Source organism: Amblyomma maculatum, chromosome 6 (genome assembly GCF_055883805.1).
Source record: "Amblyomma maculatum isolate TAMU_Amacu chromosome 6, ASM5588380v1, whole genome shotgun sequence".
In the NCBI taxonomy this organism is placed as follows: domain Eukaryota; kingdom Metazoa; phylum Arthropoda; class Arachnida; order Ixodida; family Ixodidae; genus Amblyomma; species Amblyomma maculatum.
In genome coordinates this window covers 78106757-78133103 of record NC_139349.1, presented here as the reverse complement: position 1 = coordinate 78133103, position 26347 = coordinate 78106757, and the positions used below count along the sequence as shown (strand labels likewise).

The 26347-nt window shown below is 44.8% G+C and overlaps 1 protein-coding gene across 1 annotated transcript; it reads right to left on the bottom strand.

Moving 5' to 3' along the window:
• Positions 1–635: 635 nt before the first annotated feature.
• LOC146186070 (DC-STAMP domain-containing protein 2-like) lies at positions 636–21224 on the bottom strand. The gene is made up of 7 exons (XM_084607985.1): positions 20941–21224; positions 15968–16203; positions 15176–15346; positions 14209–14310; positions 8758–8955; positions 2096–2173; positions 636–853 (listed from the first exon to the last, which is right to left on the bottom strand). Exons 1-7 carry the CDS (start codon positions 21222–21224, stop codon positions 636–638), a joined length of 1287 nt encoding a protein of 428 aa, XP_084464111.1.
• Positions 21225–26347: the final 5123 nt, after the last annotated feature.

Below are 26347 nucleotides of genomic sequence, written 5' to 3'. Positions count from 1 at the left end.
CTGAGTCAGTATCCAAGGTTCCAGAGTTTAATTCGAATCTTCACTTCGTATTTTTTTCTTTTTTTGTTCAGTACGATTCAACTTTCAGTTCCGCTCCTAAACGTGTGATGTCAGGGTTTTTCGACTGATCTTGACTTGTGCTCACGCTGGTGTCTCCGTGTTCTTTGCTGAACGATATCCTTACCACTGTCGCGTAAAAGAGAGAGCCCACATCCTACCGGAGGTTACGGGCACAATCCGAATGCTCCCATTTGATTGAACAATTAAATACTCACTGCAGACGGCTGCCGCAGCCAGAGCAAAGGCTGGAGTGCATAGTTTATGCCACAGCCGTCAACTAATTACACGAGAAATTGTATAAGAGCAGTCTCGCCACAGTTTTTTTTTCTCTTCACTAATTTAGCATAGGAAACATCGTAGCATTGTGGAGAAGTTTAGACACACGCAATATCGTTATCTATTTAAGTACCGCAAGGAACACGTAAGGTCATCATGGCGTCGGGTTTTCCGTATGCCTCCTGCTCAAGCACATATACGCATACAGGGTCTGCTCTTTGGTGGCTGCCTTTATCTCCACTCCGACGACAACTCGGGCCTTTGCTCTAGTCTGGATTGGTAAGTACGTAGGGGCACACTCACGCATACGCGACGTAGAGAAACGCCACCAGGACGCCGTTGCTGAGGAGCCTGAAGAGCGCGGCGAAGACAGCGACTCTAGCGTGCAACTCTTTAAGCACGTGGCCCCGCACCTCGCCGGGTGTGCGGCTAAACTCGAGGCTGTAGTTGTACTGGTGCGTCACCGTAATGTTCACGTAGAAGGCCGTGTACACTCGTTCCAAGAAGCTGCGCATCGCTGCAACACAATGAGGCCACGTCATATATTGCGCTCGGTTAATGTGGAGCAAAAAATTCGCGGCACATTTTTACGCTGTTTGTGGCGGCAACGGCACTGTGGTGCAATGATACCTCTTGCGAATGCTCAAAAATCAGCTAGGGAAGCGCTGGCTTGGGAGGGACTTTTGAGATGACAATAAAACTCCAGCGTATCTACATTTTACAAACAGCTGGCTTTACCTTAAGAACGCTTCGACGACATGACAAGGCTGCTAGCAGGCTTAAACAGTTCGAATATATCCTCGTAGATACATCTCTCAATTTCTAACAATGGCTTCAGCACGCTGCAGCTAAGCATTTAAATAAGTCAAAAAGGTTATAGTTTTAAAACAAAATTTACGCCAGGTTTCACTGGCGTCATCTCATTCTACTATACAGACGTCAAAAAATCACCTGTTAGTGAATTACTGAAACTAGAGTGTGGTTTCTGTTTATCCCGCTTAAGCGCTACATAGGCTGCCAAAGGGACTGTCGCCTTGTTGCTTGAATCTAACTGCAGAACAAAAATACCAAGTCATATTTCTTCAAGGGCTCAGAATACTAAAGCTTCGGTAAGTGCACCGAGCAAACGCGCCCAGGCCCTGTGCATGCTGAAACCATGGTCGGTCAGGAGAAGAGTGACACGCGCACCTGCTACACTAGGATGGCCATGCTTACACCCATCGCGGGCTTGGCCGAGTGCACCAGAATAGAGCGACAAGCGGTTCGGGTCCTCAAATCCTGACAGGCCACACATGCATTCGTCACAAAGACAGCTCAGGTAATAGTGACTGATTAAACCAAGCATTACACTATAAACAAAGTTCGTACTGAGTTAAGCCTGCTATTAAAAACAAAGAAAAAGTGAACACCCTAATGCGTCCGCAGCTGGTCAAGCCGTTATCCACGGACAGCGCCTGGCACTTTTCATTTTTTCGTAATGCACAAAAGCGCATTGAATATTTCCGCTTGTCTGCTCATGATCGCTTGTCATGAAGCATGCTTCCAAAGAAATTCATTTCTGTTCCTTCGACTCTGAGGGACCGTCTCCACGGAGCTACCGAGATACGTGTCGCCACGTCAGCCGAGCGAACCAATTTCCGCAAACATCACCGCAAATAACCACTCCACAGCAGATCCAGCGCATAATCGAGGTGTCCGGAGCGCAAGCTAACCACGAGTGTGTCTCCAGCTAATAACAATGGTCAGTGACATCACTCACCTTGCTCAATTCTGTCGATTACTTGCACCTTAACGAAGTCAATAATCATGGCCGGAATCGCGCAGAGGACAGTGATCACTGGGAAAAACAAAAACGCAATTGCAGGCTATCTTCCTGCTGGGAGTAAAACGAAGTACTGAATCTCAAGAAACTACGCTGACTATTAAAGTATGTACATTGCACTCGCAGGTCAAATATTAATCGCCATCCTCTTGTCTGATGTTCATCTTTGCTCTTCGATAGGCACCATGATCGGTGCGGGCTTTGTTAGTCTGGAGGCCGCTCTTCGGCCACGCCGTCTCGTGGCCCTCAGCCACTCTAGACATGAATGAAATAAGAAGCATTTCCAGCGCAACTAATCTTGTGGGAGATTATGGCTTCTCTTGCCGTCATCCATCTAACTCTGAGATGCAAGAAGCAAGTGGCATGCTAAAAAAAGTGATTTCCCTGCCCAAACCTTGTGTTTAAATTCACATGACATGTGCTTTTCATATATGCCTGACTACTGTGGTGCTGCCAAAGTGGGGGCCCGTGGCTCTGTCTAGCTGTCAAACGGCAGCTTTTACCCCGGGCTCCCGCCATCATTTGTACCAGGATGGCAAATATATTGAATTGAATTGAATTGAAAACGCAAAATATTACCTTCTTCCCCGCGTGCATACGTGGCTTCTCCCTTCTCATGAATCAAAGATTCAAGAACGCTATCTCACTGAGAAACCGGAAGCGAAGCAACATTACTGGGAGTTTTCTAACATGAGTAGGGCAAATTTGACTGATTTATTATTAATCACGCACAACCGATAAGTTGGTTTTTAAACTGCAGAACGTTAATTTAATTATAAATGAGCCTACAAAATAAAACCGTATGAAACGTCTAATTAAAGCCTTTTGTGCTTTTTAATCTGCGAGACAATGAGCGCGAAAGCTTGGAAAAGCGGGCAAATTTCCTAACTCCTAAGTGCTGATGGTGAATTGGTTTGAGACATTTTCGCGCGCCTTAGAATCCGACAACCAAAAAGCATTGGCTCGATCGGGACATTTCAAATAGCCTCGAGATCGAGAATTAGCGCTCAGACGAAGACTGGACGAGAGTCGGGGTACTCGAGGAATGACGCTTGCCCGTCGTGCATCGCCTATTGTGCAGACTTCAGTGCTATGTTTTCATTAAAGAAAAAAAAAAATAGCCATCGCAAAAATCGGATATGTGATAGTCTCTTTTTACGATTTCTCTTTTTTTATTTGAACCTTCAAAACTTCAGGCTTTTTTCTTAATAATTAGTAGTTTTTGAGTCGGGTAGCTGAGTTCGCATTGTATGTTAGTGCTTAAAGATACAACTAGGAAAAGGAAACGTTTGCTGTTAGTAAAATGAATCATTGTAAAATGAATCATTGTGGACAATGATCTGTGCAAACACTGTGGGGTGAGAGGGACCCTCGACTACATAATTTGGGAGTGCCCACAATCTCCAGGGATAGGACAAAATATTACAAGTAGAGTAGCCTGGGATACCCAGCTGCGAAGCGCAGACCCTGCAATCCAGCACCGCACAGTCCATCTGGCGGAAGAGGCCGCAACAAGCCAAGGGCTACCTGCCAGCCTCTAATCCGTGGGCACACGACTCCCCGTCTTCCCTGGCACGCGTGCAGGTGGCGGGAAAGAGGACGCCCATTTCCGATGGAAATAAAAGTTGTGCAACCAATCATCCAATTGTAAAGAAAATGAGTGTAAGTTTTCGCTGCTAATTAGCCTAAGAGAGTTCACCCTGGAACTTCTCGGTGTACAGTTCCGCGACACACAGTGCGCAGATCTCTAAACAGGCAACCGCTCCATCAATCGAGATCTGCTTCTTTGATAAAGGAAACATCTTACGAGTGGATAGACAAACAAAATAAGAATGCTTATTTTGGCTCTCCATTTTTCCCCTAGTTAGCCACCGAGAACAGCAATATTCGAATTTGCTTGCATGCAGCATTTGGAGAGGAATAATATTTTACTTAGAGCCAATTGCAAAGTTCATAATTGCGCTGACGTAGCGAACAAGGGTACATCGAAGCCTGTATAATCGGAAACGGATACTTAATGAGCGTTAGACTCGCAGAGCTGTAGGACGCCAAGTTGGTCTCCTTTATAAAAAGAAAGCGAGGTTCACTTTATTTTGTATATGCTGATATTTATTTATATGTGCACCATACAGCGTTGTGAAATAGGACTTTAATCATTGCAAAGTTATTCTGATTATTTTATTCTTGTTTTCGCCGCAGCGACAGCTACATGGTAAATATTTTGCGCGGTGTGCAGAATTGTAAGATGAATGAGAAACTTGATCGAAATTTATTCTAGAGTCATTTGTACTGACCGACTACGTGTATGACCTATAGTTCTTGTTTACCTCTGTCCCCCAGAGTTCGAAGAGCAGCAAGCAAAGCGTGCTCGTCGTTTTATAGATCGCATTCGACAGCTTGCTTTCGCCGAAGTCATAGTCTAATAGAACCCTATACATGCCACAAGGCAGAGAATAAATAGCGTTAGAGCCCCGCTCATACGCCGGGTACTCGCAAAAGGAGCACATGTGCGCTTTATAGGTCACCATGCAAGCAAGGTTGTGGGAGCAATCGAATCATCGGAGCAAAACTACGGCCTCTTGGACCATGCTCGGAAAACTCCTTTACTTCGGCAGGGCACTTTGGTTCGCTGAAATGAGAATAAGGCCTGATTCCGAAGCATTCGACTGAGAAATATGGTGAAATCACTGTTTACACTGAACGCCGAACTGCAGCTTCTGTGTCTCTGCAACTGCCATGATAGCTCATGCCAAGGCGTTATGCGGGATGTACTTTCATATTTGATATCGTTACCGTCGTGCACTTACCTAGCCAAAAGTATAGCCTAAAAGCGCGAACGTCAATGGCAAAAGTACGTTTGTATGGAGCAACACTCCCCAATCACACATGCATCACGTTGGTGACATGATGTGACGCTAAGCAACACTGAAAACAACCTGCAAATAGACTCGACCAAGTAAAAGTTATGACTACTCTCTTTTCGTTTGGCCCCGCCGCGGTGGTGCAGTGCTCGACTGCTGTGCCCGAGGATGTGGGATCGAATCCCTGCCCCCCTTTTCGTTGGAGATGAAAAGCAAGACGCCCATGTGCTGTGCGATGTCAGTGCATGTAAAAAATCCCAAGAGGTCGAAATTTCCGGCGCCATCCACTACGGCGTCTCTCATATATCCCTAGTCGCTTTGGCAGAAGTTAAACCCCATAAAACCAAGTCAATCTCTTTTTGTTTGCTTCATTGGCTATGAATGTTTTCAAGTTCAGATTTCCGGTACTTCTTTTAACTGTGAGTCAGCTGTCGGATGCTGCGAGATACTATTGCGCACCTGCCTATTACTGGGCTAAACTTCCGACGCGCAGCAAAAACGTTTTCATAAAGTTTCTCTAGAGTTCGCACTAATAGTTAAAGACTGCCATAAAAACCAATGGGCTGTGTTTTTGAAAATGATTGCGAGTTAACTGTGGAGTGTTGTAAAATACTTTTATGAACATGTTGATAAAAGTTGTCTACGCTCGTAACCAAGTCTTCTTTAACTGTGCCTTGCGCTCAGAAAAAGGAATTACGACTCCCATAAAAACCCAACGTGCCGTGCTTGTAAGTGCCAGCAGACAAAAAACATAGCAACACGCCAAAATGAAAGAGGTCAGATTAGTTTAAATTGGCATCGATAAACTAAGACCAGCACAAAATTCAGGCTATAGAACGGAAGAAAGCAACAGTTCGCTAAATCTCTTAAAATGAGAAGAAGCTAGGGTAAAACGGGAGAAAGAAGATGACTACACAGTATGAAAGAGGTATTGAACAAGGGTTGAAGGCAAGCCTCAGTTCGCAGGTGGAGCCAACGCTTCGAAAAGGGAACTTGTCTCCGTCTTGGCAGCGCGATCATCGCTGGCGGGGTTTTAGTGATATTTTGCTTCCGAAGAAGAAAATTCACGGAGGGAGCAAAGAGGGGGTAGAAAGAAGCATGGAAGCAGGCAAATGAGTGAAAGATTGTTTCTTCATATAAATTCATGCCGAAGAAAACATTCTTTCACTCTTTGCCAAGCCTCTTTCTTCCCCTCTCTCTCTTCCCCTGGCTTTTTCCTGCGGAAACAAAAACGCAAACTTGCCAGTGATGAGCACGCTGCCCAGACGAAGACGACCCTCTTGTCGAAATGTTGACTGATGCTTCGCACTGAATTTGGAAGTTAGATATGACTCTAAGATAAAAAAATGTAATTTCCTCGTTCAGGAGACGTTTTCTGTGCTGGTGCGCCACTAACAACGAAGCAGTGGCTTGAAAATGACAAGCTACGTTATGTTTAAAACAATGCGCTGAAATTTAATTTCTTCGTGCAGAACGTTTCCACATTATGTTATCGAACTGACACTGTTACTTTTGACACACGGTGCTTAATGTCTTCTTTTCAGCATTAGCGAAACTTCAAAAATAAAATGTCATAAAGATCATCTTTCTAACGTAATACGAACGTTTAGAATAGTATCCGAAGTTCTATGAAATGGTAAATTAATATTTCAATTCAAAACCCGCCCAACAGTGAGACACACCTAATCAACAATTCGCAAGAAGCAAAAGGCAATGAGGATGAGGCCTGAGCACTATAATTTATAAAGCTTACGCAAGCAACTCATGCACTACCTCCAAACAGATACCACAGCCTCAAGTTTACATAGCCAAAGATGTGTGTGGTGTCCTATAGGCGATAATGTTGAATAGGTGAATAGACAAAGCCATAGAATAAAGTTTCTGCGTTGTCCGCGCAATTTATAACACGCACTATCTGCGAGTTTTACGGCAAGTTTCATGCTAGTTGAAGATTTAATTACGCCAAGCCGCAGGAAATATTGTCACGTGAGCCCATGCTAATTAAACACAGGCAGCTGTAGTTAATGCAGAGCCCTCTGCTACGGCGTCCCTGAAAGGCCATGCCACTTTGGAATGCTAAACACCGTGAGCATACCAGCAGCGATGCAGTCCCTTGTAATTGTCTGCGAGCTTTCTCGGTGGACATGATTCTAAACTATTGAAAGCTTAACGTTGGAAACAAGGCGTCAAGCCTGCAAATCAAGAAGCGCTGAACAAGCAGCAGAAAGTCACTAAATAAGGCACTTTGCACCTCTCTCTCTTATCCCTGTACTGGTATTTTAGGAATCATCGTTCTGCAGAAACACACGGAAACACCGACAAATATAAGCCTAGTGGGGACTCTCAAAACTTGTCACCAGAATTTGGCTTCCTTTTTAAGCTCTCAACACAGGTGCGACCTTAAAAGGCAGCAAAGGAGAAACCCACATAAACGGGAACCCTTTGCGTGTCACCACGAGCATAGCTTCGTCACGGCTAAAAGCAACATACCAACAACTAGAGAATAGCTGCAAAAAGGCCTCGAAAAAAGTTCTTAATCTAAATATCACTGATGACTGTATATCTATAGCTCAGACCCCAAACATTGCCCAGCGCACCAAGTTTAACACGACAGAGTCCGCGAGCCACTTTTGGTCAGCGCTCAGGGACGTGAAGCTCACAATTGCCCAATTTTCAAGACTGCTCAGGCGCATAATAAGTTTTCCGAGTCGATTCTTTGTTCTCGCCTTACTTGGTGCGGCCGCACTGCCCACACGAGCAGTCCGCGTATCTGTTCACGCAAGGTCTGAGCAGCTCAATAGGCAGGAGTGAGCCGTTATATATTTTCGGCGAACACAAATACGCGAAATTAAGGCCCTGCTTCCCCACCCGAGCTTTTACCACAAAGCGCTATAGCCGCTTCTTCTACTTTTTCCTTACGCTTACCTTACGTTCAGCCTACAAATATCCCTGAAGGCTAATTGAAAGACTTTCAATCGAACCACGGTGCACTAAAATGTCCAGGCATGAACAAACGGCGTTATGTCAGCTTCCGCAAACACTTGAATTCAATGGGCAACGAATATTCTTAAGAATAGTGCAGCTCCCCTTTTTATATTTGTTTGGTTTTTCGACCTCTAAACAAACATTTTAATTGTCTCATCTTCCTGTGTTTGCATAGGTGGTTAAGAAAATTGTGCGCATATCCCTCTAGGCTGCAGATGCGAAACCGATTGAGGGAATAGACTTTTCTCCTGTCAAATGAATGTTTGGTGCAATCAGCAGTGAATGAACTGGAAAAGACGAAAATATATAAAGGCGTTCAGAATCGTGGAATGAAGCAGTAATTAAATATACTCCCTCCGTGTATATGACCAACTACTGACCGGCACTGTAATTTTGAATGTTATCTTTAATTTCATTTCACAAAAGGAAAAGAGATTCCTATATTTTGTTCTTGCAATTCGAGCGCACTGTTTATCCTCCAGTATTGATAAATATTATAACAGAGGAGAGGATACAGCGAGAATGCCGGCTGCAAACTCACGCGCATATGATTGATTGATTGATTGATTGATTGATTGATTGATTGATTGATTGATTGATTGATTGATTGATTGATTGATTGATTGATTGATTGATTGATTGATTGATTGATTGATTGATTGATTGATTGATTGATTGATTGATTGATTGATTGATTGAAGCAATAAGTTCGACATGCCCTATTAGAACAGGCGAACAAAAGGATAGGTGCACCTTTGGCTACGTAGCAGACATGCTCCACCACCTTTACGGGTGAGCAGATCCAATCGAGGATGTCAGGCATCATCTCCAGGCAGTCTTTGTATGCGTCCATTAGCGGCTTGCGGCACTTCTCGTACGGCTCGCCCATGCGACGGTTGCACACATTCACCAGGTTGTGCAGCCACTGAATAGCACGACGTATGGCCGCGACTGCAACCATGGTGGTGGAATTTGTTTACACGCTAGAGCTTCAGTTTTTATCACCATGAGCTCTTGTATGAACAAGCAGAAAATCTGACAAGCATTCCGCAAATACCGGGCGCTATTTATCACGAAAAAAGTGAGTACGTGAGAGCATCGGGCAACACCTCTCTTAGGCAAGTCAATATATCCGAGGGAAATCACAATGCCGCCACTTCGTGCGTGTATTTAATATATTTATATATAATCTGGGCCTTTCTGTATTATATAGGGCATATTATATACTTTTTGTGCATAATATACACCATTTTTGCTCAAGTTGGATAAACTATAGATATACCCCAGATAATGTTTCAGATAACGGTGCGAACGGGAGAGAGTGAAATTGACGTGTGTATGGGGCTAAGATACGTGTTATCCAAAACGACTTTCTACTAAAGCAAGCAGTGGCGCCAGCACTCCCGGGAGTCGTAAGCCTCCTTAGTTATTAGGTAGATAAAGCTTCCCCTCTTATTCTACGAATTCATGGCACTGGCGATGCAGAATGAGGTTCGCGGCATGGCCGGAAAGCAAACTTGTACGCGGTGTATGTTTGAGAAAAACTGAACATGTTTCGTAATAAGCACGACAGCAAAATAAAGGTCACCACAAACAACGCCCAACCTCACGACTTTGCATATGCGTTTGACGAGACTTCATGACAGTTCCACAAGCCGAAAAGGTAATGCCATTTCTCTAAAATTAAAAAAAAAAAAAGTAGCTACTCAGATGCATTCGAAAAACATATTTATCTCTTTAAAATATTAAAGCCCAATTGTCCGAATAAAACACAGGTGATCAAGTGCTGAGTCTAACACGCTTGGCATGACCCTGCAACAATGTCTGTATTTTGTATTGCTAACGATGGCTTTGTTTATTTTACCTAACGATTTCGTACTTAACTGCATATATTACTCGTCACGAAGAGGCTTGCCGCTGTATAGCATTAATTCGGAATCGTCGCTACTGATACCAGCATGTAATACTAGCATGAAATAGTTTGTCCTGGTGGGTATACAGTGGTTTCACAGCAACTACTCTGCCTTCAAAGAAAAAAAACGCGGTATCGCGTTGTACTAAGAAGCCCTCAGTAAAAATTAAAGAGCGCAGCAGGTCATTAAATTTTTCAAGCAGATAGAAGCGGCAAAGGGAGAATAGTCAAACATACACACACTCACACACACACAAAAAAAAAAAAAAAGGCCGGTCGCTACACTGACTCGATCTTCAGACGTCCCTGTCCGGAGGATTACATGTACGAACATTTAAAATTTACCGGATACAAGCCGACTTCGTCGAACTGTATACGGCAACAAAATGCAAAGAAGATAACGGATCACACGGCCCGAAAGTTGTTCGGTAAGCAGCACGAGGCCTGCTAACTGAGCATAAGCCTGGGCTTAAATGAGGCTAAACTGCCAAAGTTCCGACTGTGCTCAGCGATGGGTCAAACAGTGCGGGCATCTGAAATACATTTTTTTTTTTTTTTCATCCTTGCCCAAATCTGTGGGTAAAAAGTCAAAACTCAATTGCCCCGATGCAGCCGGAGCTCCAAGCGAACAGCGGGAGATGGCACACAGCCTGAGCAGATCATGTCGTATTCTGCTAAGTCTGGCTTCGCAGTCCGGTAATTTAACATAACATCGATAAACACTTGCGATATAAGCTAACTTATCCGGATTCAGCGTCCCAACCCTTACACCCGGAATGTATCCTTATACTGATGTTTACGATTGTTTCAGGCACTCAAGAACGTGCAGTCTTCGAATTCATTGCTTCATCTACTCATGTAGCGTAACATCGCTAAAACGAAAGCTATATAGACTTTTGTGTAGTGTGTACCGTGAACTACATGCGGGGCATTTTACGACGTCAATGCATTTTACGAAAGTTGAATCATTAGAGACAAGCGATGATCCTTAAAGGCCGGAATACATGGAGCGTTTTTGCCGCGTCAAACCGGCGTTTTACGCCCGACGGCGGCCCCGCGTCAGAAAAAACGCGCGCCGCCACCGATCTGGCCCTGCCAGATATTTGACGCGCGGGCGGCGCGGCGTCCTTTTGAACCGGAAACTACTGTCGACGCGAGCCAATAGGAGCGCGGAAAGCTGGTATTTCCGGTTTGAGCGGCCGCTGTCAACATGGCCGCCATGGCTGACGAGCATGGAGGAAGCTGACGAGGTATGGGCTTGGTATAGGTATAGTGAACTAAGTATGGGGCAGTTTGGTCGCAGAAATGTGATTATCGTAAAAATAAACGCTTAATCAAGCACGGAATGTCGCTTTTTTGTGAGTATACGACCTACTCTCGGATCGTTGTGTGTTTGTTTACTCCCTGGAGTGAAATTTGTAAAAATAAAAAAGAAAACCGTGCCGCTGGTATCCGAGCAGGCATTCCGAAGTATCTTCGTTCATTCGAGCGAGCCAAATCCTTGCGCACCTATGTACGCTTTCTACATTTAGCACAGTAGCATTCGAATGAACACTTTCGGGATTCTACCACAAGGGACAGCATCGCTTCTCTCACGTACCTCGCTCTGCGGTTATTTCCGCTCGCTGCTGCATTTGCTTTCGCATCGAGGAATCCGCGGCGGCGCTCGCGCCACTTCGTCGTTCCATGTATCTCGAGCTGGGCGTCGCGTCGGCGCGGCAGTTTTCGACGCGTGAAAATCGTGGAAAAAAACGCCGCATGTATTCCGGCCTTAATGCGCATTATGTCATGTTTAAACACATTCGTTCCACAGGTCGCGTCACGTTCAACGTTGAGAGGCGTTTGAAGTTCTCGCACGAGGTCACGTGAATATAACGTCACCGGTTTTAAGGACGGCACTTATCCAGGACGACGCCGGGTTACGTTTCCGATGAGCCATATAACGTTTTCGCTTGAGCAATGACGTCACTACCGACGTCAACCCAAGACGATGAAGAAACACCGTCGTTTATCGGGGTTTTTTTTATGTTTATTTTTTATTTTATTTTTTTACAGGCTGCAGCGACAGCGACTGAGCTCGGTCCTTATACGACTACGTATCCCTGTGGTGCCCGCGTCGAGTCCAAAGTCCGTCTATTAATAAAACGTTATTCATTTAAGCGTTGAACTTTTTAATTAGCGCGGAACGAGGAGATAACACGAATTATTTTTTATGGTAGGCTGAACGTATTTTGCTTTTCTGCCTTCGTCTCTTGAATGTTTTCGAATACTTTCACATTCGGACCGATGACCCGCCAATGACGACCGCGTGACTTAGCCACGCGGACGTCTCTCGCTCTATTTCCTGTTTTCATGCCGCACGTATTTTCTCAGTGCCATCAATTTCCGCTTTGTACTACCTTCTTTTGCAATTATCTCTTCATTCGTGCCCGAAGCGCTACGTCTGAACGTACTCCACGGGAAAATAGTACGATGCAGCAGAAAAAAGAAAGGCAAGATTTAACTTCGCGGTGAAGCCTTAACCTTCGGTCAAGAATCCCGCCTACAAAGAAGTCGCCGAACAAGACGAGTTGGTTTTCTTTCAATCTGTGTGTCCTCAGATATATCATAACTATGTTTAACCTTAAGAACTTTGGCTTGACGAGCCGTATAATTAAAGCAGGCCGACAGTTCATAATAAACGCTGCTAGCATTTCCTATAGGAATACCGAGCGTGTCATGCTTTGAAAATCAAGTTTATGGATGTCACGAGGCATGCATTAATTAAAAAGATTAATGGTTGGTCCTCCATCGCAATTACAAAGGGGCTACGGCGCTTGTGTGATCTGTGCGATGTCGCGAACTTGATACCGCCGGCTACGCGGCCGCGTTTTGGTGGGGACGATACGGGAAAATACTCTCGCACTGAAAGTTCTGTCAACGTTAACAACCTTGATTGACCCAATTAACTTCCTTACAGTGCCCCCTAGCAGCTGGTATTTAGTGCATACCAGCATTAATTGCTTATTGAGTCGAATACAAGTTTCCAAGAAAAGTTGCCATATTGCCGCAGACCCTTCTAATCTTCATTTGCTGCTTCCACCAACCACTGGCAAACGGCCTTGTCATTTTGTTTCCAGCGCGCTGAACGACCTTGCGCTCATTGTTTGTACACTTTAAATTGAACGTTCCCGAATGCTAGGGCTTTTCGAAGTCCAACGACCGCCGAGCACGTCTGCATTTATCGCCGCTTATAAATTGCTTAGCTCTTTTGCGCGCGCACAAGTCAAGTCACCTCCAGTAGAGTCGGTTTAAGTTCAACGCAAGTCCCTTCGTTTGCTACTTTGGCCATTGTACACGCCACGTGACAATAAATAAAAAGGGAGAATACAAATTCTTCATAGGCTCTGCTTGAGAGGAAATACTTAATTGACTAGTTTTCAGAACGAAAGTAGGAGAATTCGTTAAGAACTGATGACTGGTTTTGCAACTATGCTCTCAGAACTGAAAACGCGGGATCTATACGGCTGGTCGCAAGGTCCCTCCACTGAGAGTTCACGTGGTAAGCTTAAAATGAAGCGAGTAGTCCCAGTTTTAAATTCAAAAATTGTAGGGGACACTTAAGCTCCGCCTTTAAGGGTATGACGCGACAGCGTATGCTACCAGCCCACATATAAATCCCCGCTTCAGCCAAGCCTTATAAACAACGTACTTGCGTGGTCTAGGGGTAACGTAAATGCAAGGGTCCTGCATGGCTGGTTGGTTATGATATCACCCTCCCATTTGAAAGGAGAGGCCAGAGTTGGCAGCTCCTGCCAAAAGCAACGTCAGGCAACCTTACGTCCAGTTAGTGCTCGGCCATGTCAGCTACCATGCAGCTGCCAGCGCCATGCTCGGAAGTTTTCGCTCACAGTGACAACGCCGACTTCGTATTTTTGGTGAACTGGACGCTTAACGTTTTCATGTTAAAACCATCGTCTCTCTGTATAAGCAATAAAGTTTTTCATCCTCATCATCATATTTTTACGTGGTAGCGTTGAAGGCCCGGTTCACCGAAATTGGCGTTGTGTGTTTTTCATCATCGTCGTCATCATCATCATCATCATAGTTTTGCGTGATAGCGTTGAAGGCCCGGTTCACCGAAAATCCGGCGTCGGCGGCCGTTCGCCGGCGTTGGCGTTGTGTAATTGCTACAGCTTATTGCTGCGCGGAGAAAGCAAGGTCACGCGAGAACGTTATGTAAAGTCGCCTTTCAAAAACAAAAAGGAATGAGTGAAGCGCTATGGCTAACGATAAGAGAAAATGGCACTCACATATTTCGGTGAATAGGTCCTTGATTGACAAGAACGCTTTCTTCACAAGGGCCCCGAAATCCAGCAGCAGTTTTATAACCTTCTTAACCCGGTCATATACAGCTGGAGGAGGAAACAAATTATAGAGTAATGAAACCTAAGCCCTCATTTTCCGGTCACTATGATTCTGCGTTAGAAGTGACGAGCTGAAAACATTTGTATCTCGTAACAGCGCTTGAAGTCAATCGATAGACGATCTGGAAAATAGGGATGCACGTCGTCACGAGTGAACTAATTGATCCCAGTTTAAGACTACAAATTGTTTCCTTTCCTGAAGAGACAGTAGGCAATTTGTTCTGAGAAAGTGAAACCAATGCATCTGCGGACGTCGAATCTGATAAAATTCAAAAGGAATAACATTGCGCTGAACAAGGCACATTGGATTTCTCGCAGTCTGTCGCTCCTCACATCAACCATCGTGCTGTGTGTTCTCTGGCAAAGGGGAGAGGACATAGCCATAGGAGGCTTCCCCTGAATCCAATGAACCCAAAGTGTCCCAATTGTCACAGAACGTAGAGGCTTAAATGTAGACAATTTTTAAGGCCTTTCTTCAAGGCCTTACAAAGGGGAGAAGCGAAACAGAAACGCTGAGAACACCCGGATTCTGCATTTAAATACAATGCCATACGAGCTTCTGAGTATTTTTGTACTTTTGCTTGACGGCAAAGAGAAACTGGTATATTTTTAGACGCAAGCAATCTTTTTTTCGAGACAGTGAAGACAATGCTGCAGTTCTGCCATAAATGGAACTCTCACAGCACCAAAAAAGTGTAGTTGTCATGTGCTCACACATCTTTAAAGAAAAGAAAACAGGTCCTTTTTTATTACAGGCGTAAGTGCGTCGTCAAGTGTTGAGTGCAAAGCCCTGTTTAGTAAAAATTGCTAACTGGACGGAGAGACACTACGTACGCTTTTCCTCATCTCTCACCTTTGAGTGGAGACGTGGCCACCTCCAACATGCGACGTGTCTCGTTAGCCACCTTTTCTTGGCCACAGCTGAGACCTCGCGATAAAACCTCCACGTTGGCCGCGAAGTTCTCAGCCGGACCCGTCAGCACCAGGAAGTAGATATAAGTCATCAGCGCCAGCCGTCCTTCCCCTGCGGCATAGTCACGCCGATATGTGGCACATACGGGAATCGAAACCTATAAGATCTAATGAGTGTGAGAGTGGTTCTCCATAGTAAAAGGGTGTGGTACCACAATCAGTTAGTCGGTCGGTCGTGCACGGCGCCCGCGTCAACTCTGTAGAAAATACCAGTATTATAAGCGCGTACAATTCAAGAACGCAGTGCATTTTCTCTCCAAAAGATGCCCTCTAACCAATCGCAGCGGGTTATTGCCATGATATCGTGATTTTGCGCCTGTCATTGTGACATCGCAGGTGGCTGCCCTCTGCAAGTCAATCTGCAGGGACTTCATGCTTGGACGGGCTCCTTTGAAGGGTGTTAACGGCAGCATTCGTACGTTGCATCCGATTATGCACGGACTCTACAAAAATTACCGTTTCTGGGGCAACTGGTGCGGTACAGTTCGTTGTCACCCGCTATGGTATAATACGCCTCGAATAATTAGCGGTCACGTCGACCCAACGGTGATTGGCCAAGAAATTGGCACTCTCCAGAACGAATATTTGAAGTTCTTCCATAACGTGACACCTTATTTCCGGCGCGAGGCACTATAGCCCTTGAAACCTGCTTACAACGGAGGAAAGTGCTCACTGGAGAACAACTGGGGTAGGGTGAGCATGATGAGGCATCGCAAGCTGTCGGAAAAGGCCGCACCCAACATCAGGAAGCTACCGCAAGTGAACACGACGAGGAAGATGATGAAGTTCGTTGTTTGGTAGATCCTGACCAATACAAGGTTGAGCAGTACGGTCAGCAGCGCCCCCATAGCGAAGCCCAGAAAGCTCTTGAGCACTCTGTTCTCGAAGGTTTTCGGCTGAAGGGCCTTTCTGCGAACGGAGGCAACAACAACCTTCACGGCGTTATTAAATGCAGCGGAATGATATTGTATGCGCTCAATAAAAACCACTAAATCTCTACAGTAAAGCACAATAGCCAACAGAAACTTCGCCGTGCTCAAGACTACTCAACAAAAGTTTATGACAGATTGATAAGTATCAAAGAAGAGGACTGAGTCCGGCTGGGTGGTTCATGTTGGACGGAACGACGTAACAGCAATATGTCTGTATTCTCTCCCGTCCCGTCTGTCAGCGCTGTTTCGTCATTCCATCCAACGATAGTACAATTTGTATGCAAATATTTGTCCACAAAATATTGAGTAAAAGAATAATTTCCTGCGTATCATTATCTAATATGTACACAGACGTAGTTATTTTCGACTTTAAGATTAAAATGTGGGATTTAACATCTCGAAGCCACACATAGGCTGTGTTAACATCTCCAAGCGACACATAGGCTGTGAGCGACGCCATAGTGGAGGGCAAAATTTTCCCAAATCTTATTGCACCTACGTGCAAACACTGCTCACAACCGGCCACATTCATTGACATGGTGTGGACATGTACACGACACAACGCATACAATACAGCTACAGTGGATGCGTGGGAGTCCCTCCTGCGTACCACCGAGCTCGCCCAATAGCGCCAGCTCATTTTGCGCGCATTGGAGGCCGCAGAGTCCCAAGGGATCCCTGCTGACCTTCTCTAAGCAGTGCAACCAGTCTTTCGGCTGGTTCCCCTATTTTGGGAGTAAATAAAGAGCTTATCATCATCATCGACATTAGTTAGGCCACGCGGAGACCTTCAGCGTACGTGGACGTCGCACAGCAAAAATAGATTTTGTATTTCATCGCCATTTAAAATGAAGCCGCCACGACTGGGATCGAACCATCGACCTCGGGATCAGAAGCCGAAAACCAAAACCACCGAAACACCGCGGCGAGCTTATTTCCAGGTTTAATGGCGCATGCTTACCTTCGGAGTAGGGAAAAATTACTGTCCAAGCCCATCTGACGTTCTGAAGCCGGCTCTAAACAGACTAGCTTCGAGGGTGTTATTGCGGGTTAGTTGGGGCAACATTAAAGAGAATGAACAGCACAGACACATACGAAGAACTAGGCCGCAACAACACCCTCGTGAACTTTACTTCTTCTACAAGGGACACTTCACCTTCCTATATCAGCGATATTGTGCTGTTCTAATTTTCTTCGTCCTGCTTCTACGCTGTTTCTTCTTTTGGTTTAAAATATATAACTCTATTAACAACCTGCTGTTCAAAGAAATTACATTTATGTGTTACTAATGCATTAGTCTTTTGATGAAACGTCAGTGTAATACTTTCACTGCTTATTAATTTGCCGTGTTGTATGTGCGCTTGCACAGAACCGGGTTAAGTGGAGAAATATGGAAGAGGCCTTCGTCCTGCAGTGGGTATAGTCAGGCTGATGATGATGATGGTGGTGGTGGTGGTGGTGGTGGTGGTGGTGGTGGTGGTGGTGGTGGTGGTGGTGGTGGTGGTGGTGGTGGTGGTGGTGGTGGTGGTGATGATGATGATGATGATGATGATGATGATGATGATGATGATCGCGGCAGCCAATAGGGACGCGGCCTCGTCAGGCACGATTTTGCCTTTTGTCGTGTCCTCCAAGGTATTTCTGTAAAGAAATGTCTTGAATAAAAAATAGGACAATGCAGGAGGCTATAGAACGAAAATTCGTAGGTGTAACGTTGGTTAAATTGGTTCACAGGAAGGGAAAGGCGCAGTAACTGTCACACTTGCTCTGTGGACACCCGAACCGCGCCGTAAGGGAAGGGAGGAAGGTGGGAGTGAAAGTGGATAGAGAGAAAGAGGAGCCGTAGTGGAGGGCTACGGAGTAATTTCGACCACCTGGGGATCTTTAACGTGCGCTGACATCGCACAGCACACGGACGCCACTTCGTTTCGCCTCCATCGAAACGCAGCCGCCGCGGTCGGGTTCGAACCCGGGAACTCCGGCACAGTAGTCGGGCGTTGAGAGACAGGAAGCGTGCCGAGGGGGTCAGAGAAATAACTCGAGTTAATGACATTCTAATGAATGAATGAATGAAGCCTTTATTGAAGGGAAGGGATGGCTCTCGGCCGCTGTTTGAAAATCAAGAAGAAACGAGCATGGGCAGGGCATGTAGTGTGAAGAGAGGATAACCTATGGTCGCTCAGGGTGACAAATTGGATTCCGAGGGAAGGAAAGCGCAGCAGGTGGTTGCAGAAAGTTAGGTGGGCGGATGAAGTTAGGAAGTTCGCAGAGGTCAAGCGGATGCAGCTAGCACACCGGGACCGGGTTAGCTGGAGGAATATGAGAGAGACCTTCGCCCTGCAGTGGGTATAGTCAGGCTGATGATGATGATTAACAAGCTTCATAATGAATGCGGAAAAAAAAAGTTGCCCTTGAATATGTCTCATCACGCAGTATGAAGTAGCGCATCTTGATGCAATGAATGAATCTTCAAATTTAACCGAATCTGTGAGCGATTCCGATTTACTGCATTGCCAACACTTACTAGACTGGAATATTTACCAGGCCTTTCGTAGTGAAGTAAATAAAAAGAATGCCCTTCCGCACCGCCCAGATATAACAGACTTAATCCGGCTGTTTACCGACGACTGCGCGTTACTTTCCTACAGATCAACCTCCTCAAAGCAAAAGAGTTGTGTGACACCTGGCTTATGAGGTTAAATGCCAATAAAATTTTTTGTCGCGAGCCACAATCAACGTAACCAGTCATCTCCCAGCTACCCCGCTTTTGGTTATCCTGTAGCTCAAACCGACGCTATCAAAGAAATACCTAGATTTCATATCGCTATTAACTTATCCTTATCCAATCATATCACTCATATAACACTGCTAATCTCGTCCTTGCGTCCTTGCTGCGCAGCATCGCCACAGCATCCCCTTCTGTCGAACCGCTTACTTATTGCTTGTCAGACCTAAATTAGAGTGTGCACGCTCTATATTCGGGCCTCGCCAAATTGATCTCATCGATTTACTGAAAACAGTTCAGAGTCATGGTTCACTTTTTCTTTTTTTTTTTTTCAAATTACTCCTATCGCAGCAGTGTAACCCAACTAAAGTGCAAACTTGAACTTCATACTCTGACATCTCGCCGCAAACACTAGCTAGCATTTCTCTTTACGTTTTTTCTTGCTTTTTGTTTTTTTTTTAGAGCTTATTACCAGAAAACACAATCATCCATGCAGGCCCATCGGTCATCTAGTCATCTTCATCCCAAATTCGTGTACGCTCAGCACTCCCATACGACAACATTCCAAAAGTCATTTTTTCTCGTACTTCCCTGTATTGGAACGACTTTCTTTCCCGGCCACACCGCTTCGCTACCAGATAATTCAACAATTCAAGACCGCCATTCGAAAACATTTTTATCATAACTTCAGTACTCCCCACCCACCTCTCATATAATGCCCCTTAAAAGAAGCCTTTGAAGGTTTGATAAATAAGGCAATAACTATAAATATAGGTATAATACAATAGGCCCAGGAAAATTAAATTTTTGCGCACACGGAGGTAAAGGTCCGCGCCCAAAAAGTAAAGAAAAAATGGTTCCCAATTTACCTGGACTAGCTAAATGAGACTTGGACGCTCTAGTACTGACCCAAGGCCTTGCTCAGCTTTATTTAGTTTTGTTTATCTTAAGGAGGGCGCACGGCACACCCTCTTTCTACCTCTTTTTCCGCCATCCGTGGCTGGTTCGGCGCCAAATCATTTCCATTCCATGTAGCTGGCGCCACCTCCTGCCTCCTGTTGTTAGCAGCTGGCCGCAAGCCGTCGGCCCTTTCCCATTTCTTATTAACTAGTCCTTTCCTGGTCGGTTTCTTTTTTTTTTTTTTTTTTTTTTTCATAAACATGCACCAAGTGGTCCGAAAAGCTACGCTTACTTTTTAAACTCGGGTATTTTCCGAAAAACAAATTATGACTACGTACCAGGTCGGCATGAATCAGTTCTGTACTTCAAGGGATATAGCGTAGGCTTTAAGGCCTTGGTGGTCGTTTTCAACAGTTTCAGTGCGCCCATCGAAGAAGACGCAAATGGAAATTTCGAGATGCCTCGCGTAGGCAGCTCGACTGAATGCGCACCCTCGCCCGCGGCGTATAGTGCCTCTTCGCCCCCGTCGATGCGGGTGCCAGGTCGTCTGTCTACAGAGCACGATGGAAGCTGCCAGAACTTTCTAGAATGGGCGAGAAGGCGCAGCCGCCCTTGCCGGCGCCCTCTGCACGGCCTGGGCCCTCCTCTTTCATGGCACTCCCGAAGAGGCGCGCCACGCGCTGACAGTAGGTACAAAGACCAAGTCGAGGGAAGAAACGTCTTCAGGACCTTTGCTAGCTCTATACGAATTCAAGAAGATCGAGTACGAAAAACCACAATAGCTGTCTTGTAGGAAGAACATACCATGAAACCAACATCAGGGGTAATACCTGTTATCGTATCCCACCCTCGTCTGACAGTGCCTAATGAAATTACTCTGGATTACCACTATCACAGAGACGCGATATCGAAGGTGCGCGCTCCTGACCTACCCATACATGATCTCTATGGCCCGGATAACCTGAATTGCCTAAATTTAACCGTAGTGGCCCTTCCTTATGTCATCTGCGGTCCTCAATAGCTCAATAGAGACCGACATGACAAATACAAGGTATAACAAGATGCCATCTGACGAGTCATTACGCTCACAGCAAGCGTCCACCACCCTGGAAGTCTCTCCTGTCCAGGCGGCCGCGATGGCAGCAGGCACAGAAGGAGGCGCACAGCACCCGACTGACGAAGCGTTGCAACCGGTAGAGTGGTGGGTACACGGGCTCCTGACCGCAGCGGCGCCGCCACGAGTTCGCCCGCTCCAGTTTGTAGCGCTCCAAAGCGCGACGTACGCTGTACATGTAGCGCTGTTGTTGAACCCAGAACAGCAGCCGGCCCGTGAACAGCTTGCGAACCAGCAAGGAGCACAGCGTCGTGGCCATGTGTTCGCGATTTTCCTGACTCGTGTCTTATGCAGCTGCTGCTGAAATGCAGTCATTTTGTCAATGGCATTACTTCAAGCCCTTGCGATAAGTTTGGTTTGGTTTGGTTTGTGGGGTTTAACGTCCCAAAGCAACTCGGGCTATGAGAGACGCCGTAGTGGAGGACTCCGGAATTTTCGACCACCTGGGGTTCTTTAAAGTGTACTGATATCGCACAGCACACGAACGCCTTGCTTTTCGCCTCCACTCGAAAAGCGGCCGTCGAGGCCGGGATTCGATCCCACGTCCTTGGGAACAGTATTCGAGCGCCGTAACCACTGCGCCACCACGGCGGGGCGATTCATATAACTGCCCTAACCCTATCGCTATGGTAAAATGCCATAGCAGGTAGTACACAATTACCACATAAGCAACTATTCAAGACAAATACCCTAATTTCTGCGGTTAAACCAGAGCTTTGCCTTGCGCACTCCAATTCAGCCTGCAATAAGAAGCTATTGTTCGTTGTTGTAAAAGATGCTTCACAAAGTACGTTGACTGCTATCGCCGAAAGAATTCGGAATTACACAGCCCTTCGTCTCGACTAAGTTAGGATGTGAAGGTGCCGCGTCAGTCGAATGCACTCTAATTATGTATATCTGACGCATATATGCTTGGTAACAACATCGGGCTGCCTTTCCAATTTTAACCCCTGTTAGCTCAGCAGTGTCCTGTACATATCACCTCGTGGCGTAAAGCTTCTTTCCTAAAGAATTGTAATCGTATATTTCTTATATTAACAGTAAGTATGCCCCGAAACCGCCGTCCTGTCCAATTGATACCTCTTTGTAACCACAAATGTCAAGACCACCGAGCTTTTTTTTATTATACGTAGTATAGCTGCGTATCTTACGAATGCAAAAAAAAAAAAAAAAAAAAAAAAAAAAAACAGAATCTAGAGTGGTGGCTACGACGGGCATACGAATATTGTTCTCGCTGTAATGCCTTGTGGCCTTCAAAAAATACAAATTTAAAAATCTAGTTAGGGTTTCAACAAGGTAAAGCTCGAGTCTGTCACTATACAAAACCAGAAACCGGCAAGTGACAGGAACAGTCCCGGTGTAACAGTAATAAGCGCTCCGAAGACGGAGAAAATTCGCTCTGGACGGTGTATTGCGAAGAACAGCTACGCTACTCTGAACTGCCCTTATGATCGATCGTATTTTGCGTGAAATCGAATAGGGAACCTGCAAAGAAGTTTTCTGTATCGATGGCCGCGCTGTAAAACATAGCCTAGCGAGAAGAGCAAATACTTTACAGGCGCTCTCGTAGGGCGTTTTCTCTCCACTTGCATGCGCTTACAGAGATCAAATTGCACGCACTGTCGAACCCCTGAATTACGTGCCTAAGATAACTGGGCTGCATCGAGAGCGTCTGGGCAAGGACGTTATCTGCCACACGCATATCTATCTAGACCGTGACCCATGTTAGAAGCTATTCACAATTTTCCCTCACCGAAGTAGAAAGATGTGTTGTTGTTGTTGTTGTTGTTGTTGTTGTTGTTGTTGTTGTTGTTGTTGTTGTTGTTGTTGTTGTTGTTGTTGTTGTTGTTGTTGTTGTTGTTGTTGTTGTTGTTGTTGTCGTTGTTGTTGTTGTACAACTTATAAAAGCTTTTGATAAGATTTGCCAAGAATTGCTCATTCAAGTTAATTTTTCTCCTATTAAAAAATCTGTTTTATGAAACTGGCTTCAGGCATACTTGAGGTCTCGACATTAATATGTTGTTTTTGAAGAACTACCTTCCAGATTTTTACCAAGTGTATTTCTCAAGTACTCCAGTGTACGGTATTGGGATATTTAGTTTTTCCTTTATCTGAACATTGTTACTGGTTGCAATTCTAACCACGGGTTGTATACTGACGACTGTGTTCTGTATTCTACTATAAATTCATATGATAACCAAGTTAGCGAAATGCTAAGCTAAATCTGCTTTTGAGCTCGCACTATGCCTGCTATATACGTGACATTTATGCTAAATGTATTGTGTTTATCATTACAAACGTTCATTGATTTTTAATGCGAAAGCACTTATTGGTTCGTGGACGGTGTGGACAGGATCTGTGACCACGAGATGTGTGCGTGAGATAATTGATTATAAGAACGACGGTAAGAATAACTAGACAATTAACACATAATCATCAATGACAATGAGATAATTCATAATATACAACGTCTCGATTTCTAGTTTATGATGAGTCATGATAAGGATAATGCGCAAATATAGTTAGATGAGGCTGATACGTAACTAAATCAGAATTAAATTCAACATTAACGATAATTATATTACGTAATAAGATAAAATAGAGTTACTGATAATATTACTGATAAGATACTGGTAGTTCATTATAGCAATAGTGATAGGTGTAGTTACGATATGAGAAGACATAACTAAGTGGGAATTTAGGTCACCATTAACGGTAACCATATGACGTCACCAGAATATATACATAGTTACTGATAATATTACTGATAATATAGTGACAGTATGTGATAGTAACAGGGGCAGCTAATTATAGTGATGACGTCACCGACTGATCACGTGATACCAACGAGCCTCGACAAGAAGTTGTCAACGAGGCAAAGGTATAAGCAGAGGAAGCAACGAAACGCAGAACGAGCTCATAAAAAAAAAACAGGCACTTGCAATTATTTTCGCATTTCCGCACGCAAGGAGACATAATTTCACACCTGTAATCTTTAATTCGAAAGCCTTTTATGACTCATGACTCGCCGGCGTGTCTGTGCGTGCGTCTGCGGGAGCTGTCAGTCATCTTCAGCAGGATCAGGGTGGTTTCAGTACTGATAGTTAATCAATGATGTAGTAGCTGGTTTATGAACATTAGTTAGCAATGATTAGTTTGTTAGACAACGTTAATTTGTTATTAATAATTAGTTAATTGCTTGTGGTAATTAGATATTTAGCAAATGATGATAAGTGTCCTCGTGCGCAAACCTCAACTGACACCCAGTAGCCACCACAACTACGTACGCGTAATGATGTCACAATCAACACTCAACAGCAAGAGTCACCAAACCGAAGCCAAGCAGTGGCCAAACAGAGGGAGGCTAGAGTAGTGGTTAAAAGGTTTCGCATGTACGCACTTTAAATCGTTAAAGTGCCCCCTGATTTTTTAACAATTCAGCTGCCGCAAACCAACCCCTCTGAGATTTAGAATAATCTTAGTCTTCATCACGGTGGAACAACCGTGGTCTTACCATAACCCAGGATCTACGTTGCGACCACCACATTACCACACTGCAAACAACGCCATGTACGCCATGTAAGATTTATATTACTTCAAGCGGTCTCTTCGTCACTCATCAGATTTCAAGCTTCTGATGGCGTACAAGACTTTTGGCTTGCCTTTTCTTGAATACGGCAGTACTGTTTGAGATTCATTTACTTTTCTCAAAGTCAACAAAATGGAAAAGGTACGAATGAAATCAGTCAACAAGAACTGTGTCTCGCCCCTTATTGTCCTCTGGCCTCATGCCGTTGCGCTGTTGCACTAGAAATCAGTCAGATTTATCTGTAACCAGTATGGCATAAATCCGTTCCCGAGCTTATGAAGAGAGTATTTATGAGCTAGCTATCAGACAGAATCAAGATTTCGCGCTTGCTTTTCTTCTTTTCTTGTTTAAATTTGTGAATGAAATATTTAAGAACGCCGACAGATATGAGTACGTCACATTTTTGTAGGGTTGCGCATGACGACGTAGAAATATATGTTCACTGCTTCTTTTCCAAAGAAAAATGTTTTCAAATTCTCTTTCTTTCTTCGCTCTGTAGTCGAGTGGAACAATCATGACGATATAGTGGTGGAAGAGGATGAAGCACACAAATTCCAGTCATTAATATAGCTCAGTTTATGAATACTGTTCCTTGTCGTTTGATTAATTTGTGCGTTGTACTTTCCTTCTTATGTGCTTAATATTTTCTTTTCAAACGCTGTTTCTCATTGTTCAACTGCTCGTCACTAAACTGATGTTTACTCACGTAAATTCCATTCCACTCTGCCATGGCCAGCTATGTGGCTATAGTATAAATTAGTAAAGCAGTGATGACGCAGCCGTTTTTAAAGCAATGAACGACTGCTGCAGGAATAGACACTAGCATTCACTGAGCTGCTCATTTCTCCTCATATACGGCGAATGTGTCATTGTTGGTTTTCTTCCGTTAGCATTTGGGCAACTGGAGTAAATGGCATTAATGCATGGTTACTTTTGTGGTTTAAGGAAAAGAAAGAACGTAGTGACTGTTTCCCTTTTGTTGGTCCCCTGAACCGCGCCATAAAGGGAGGACTGAAGAAGAAAGAGAAAAATAGATGGCGAAATGGAAGGCTCCGTATAATTTCGACCACCTGGCGGCCTCCGACATGCGTTGACACCTCACAGCACTCAGAAGCCTTTGGGAGTTCCGCCTCCATTAATACACGGCCACCGCAGCCGGAATCGCACCCGGGTCCTCCGGTTGTAGACGCGCATCCCGCTATTTACATGCCCATCAGAAAACTATTTAATGATGTAGCGCTGCGGCAAGGTCACTCCAGGCATCTTTCATACGATTAGCAGAAAAATATTGAAATAACGTACCTTTATTACTCTTGTCTGCTGCTGCCGCCGCTGCGCCACTTTTTCTGTGCCTGAGGGTGCGATTCGCTTCACCTTGTTCAGAGCTTAATAACGTGACAGTCTTCACATCTGATGAAAAACTTCTTCATGGGACGTTCCTTATTTGACGTAAACCAAGATTCTTCGCATAGCTGAGCGATCTCCAAAAAATGTTCTAGAAGTGTTGTTTGTCTTCTTTTTCTTCTTTAAGCCTGCGCAAGTTTGACCAATGACATTCATTTTGTGATTTATTTTTAAGTACAACAAATGCGAAAAACGGAAATGGGAGAAACTACGGCATACGGGTTAAATATGCTGAATTAGTAAGCGAAAACTGTGCAGTGACACTGGAGAACAAAAATTTGGCGTATACGCCGTGGAATTATACAGTCGCCGACTGATCATTTGGACTCCGTGTGACCCGTATATTGGTCCAAATAATCGAACTGACTGAAATATCCGTGACGTTAACT

Excerpts from the sequence above, each read along its gene's own strand:
- LOC146186070 (XM_084607985.1), bottom strand. The coding sequence starts at position 21,224 with ATGGCCACGACGCTGTGCTCCTTGCTGGTTCGCAAGCTGTTCACGGGC. Across the intron at positions 2,174-8,757 it reads TGTCTGCTACGTAGCCAAAG|TGATCACTGTCCTCTGCGCG; the intron begins GTGCACCTATCC and ends TGTTTTTCCCAG. Across the intron at positions 854-2,095 it reads AATCGACAGAATTGAGCAAG|CGATGCGCAGCTTCTTGGAA; the intron begins GTGAGTGATGTC and ends ATTGTGTTGCAG.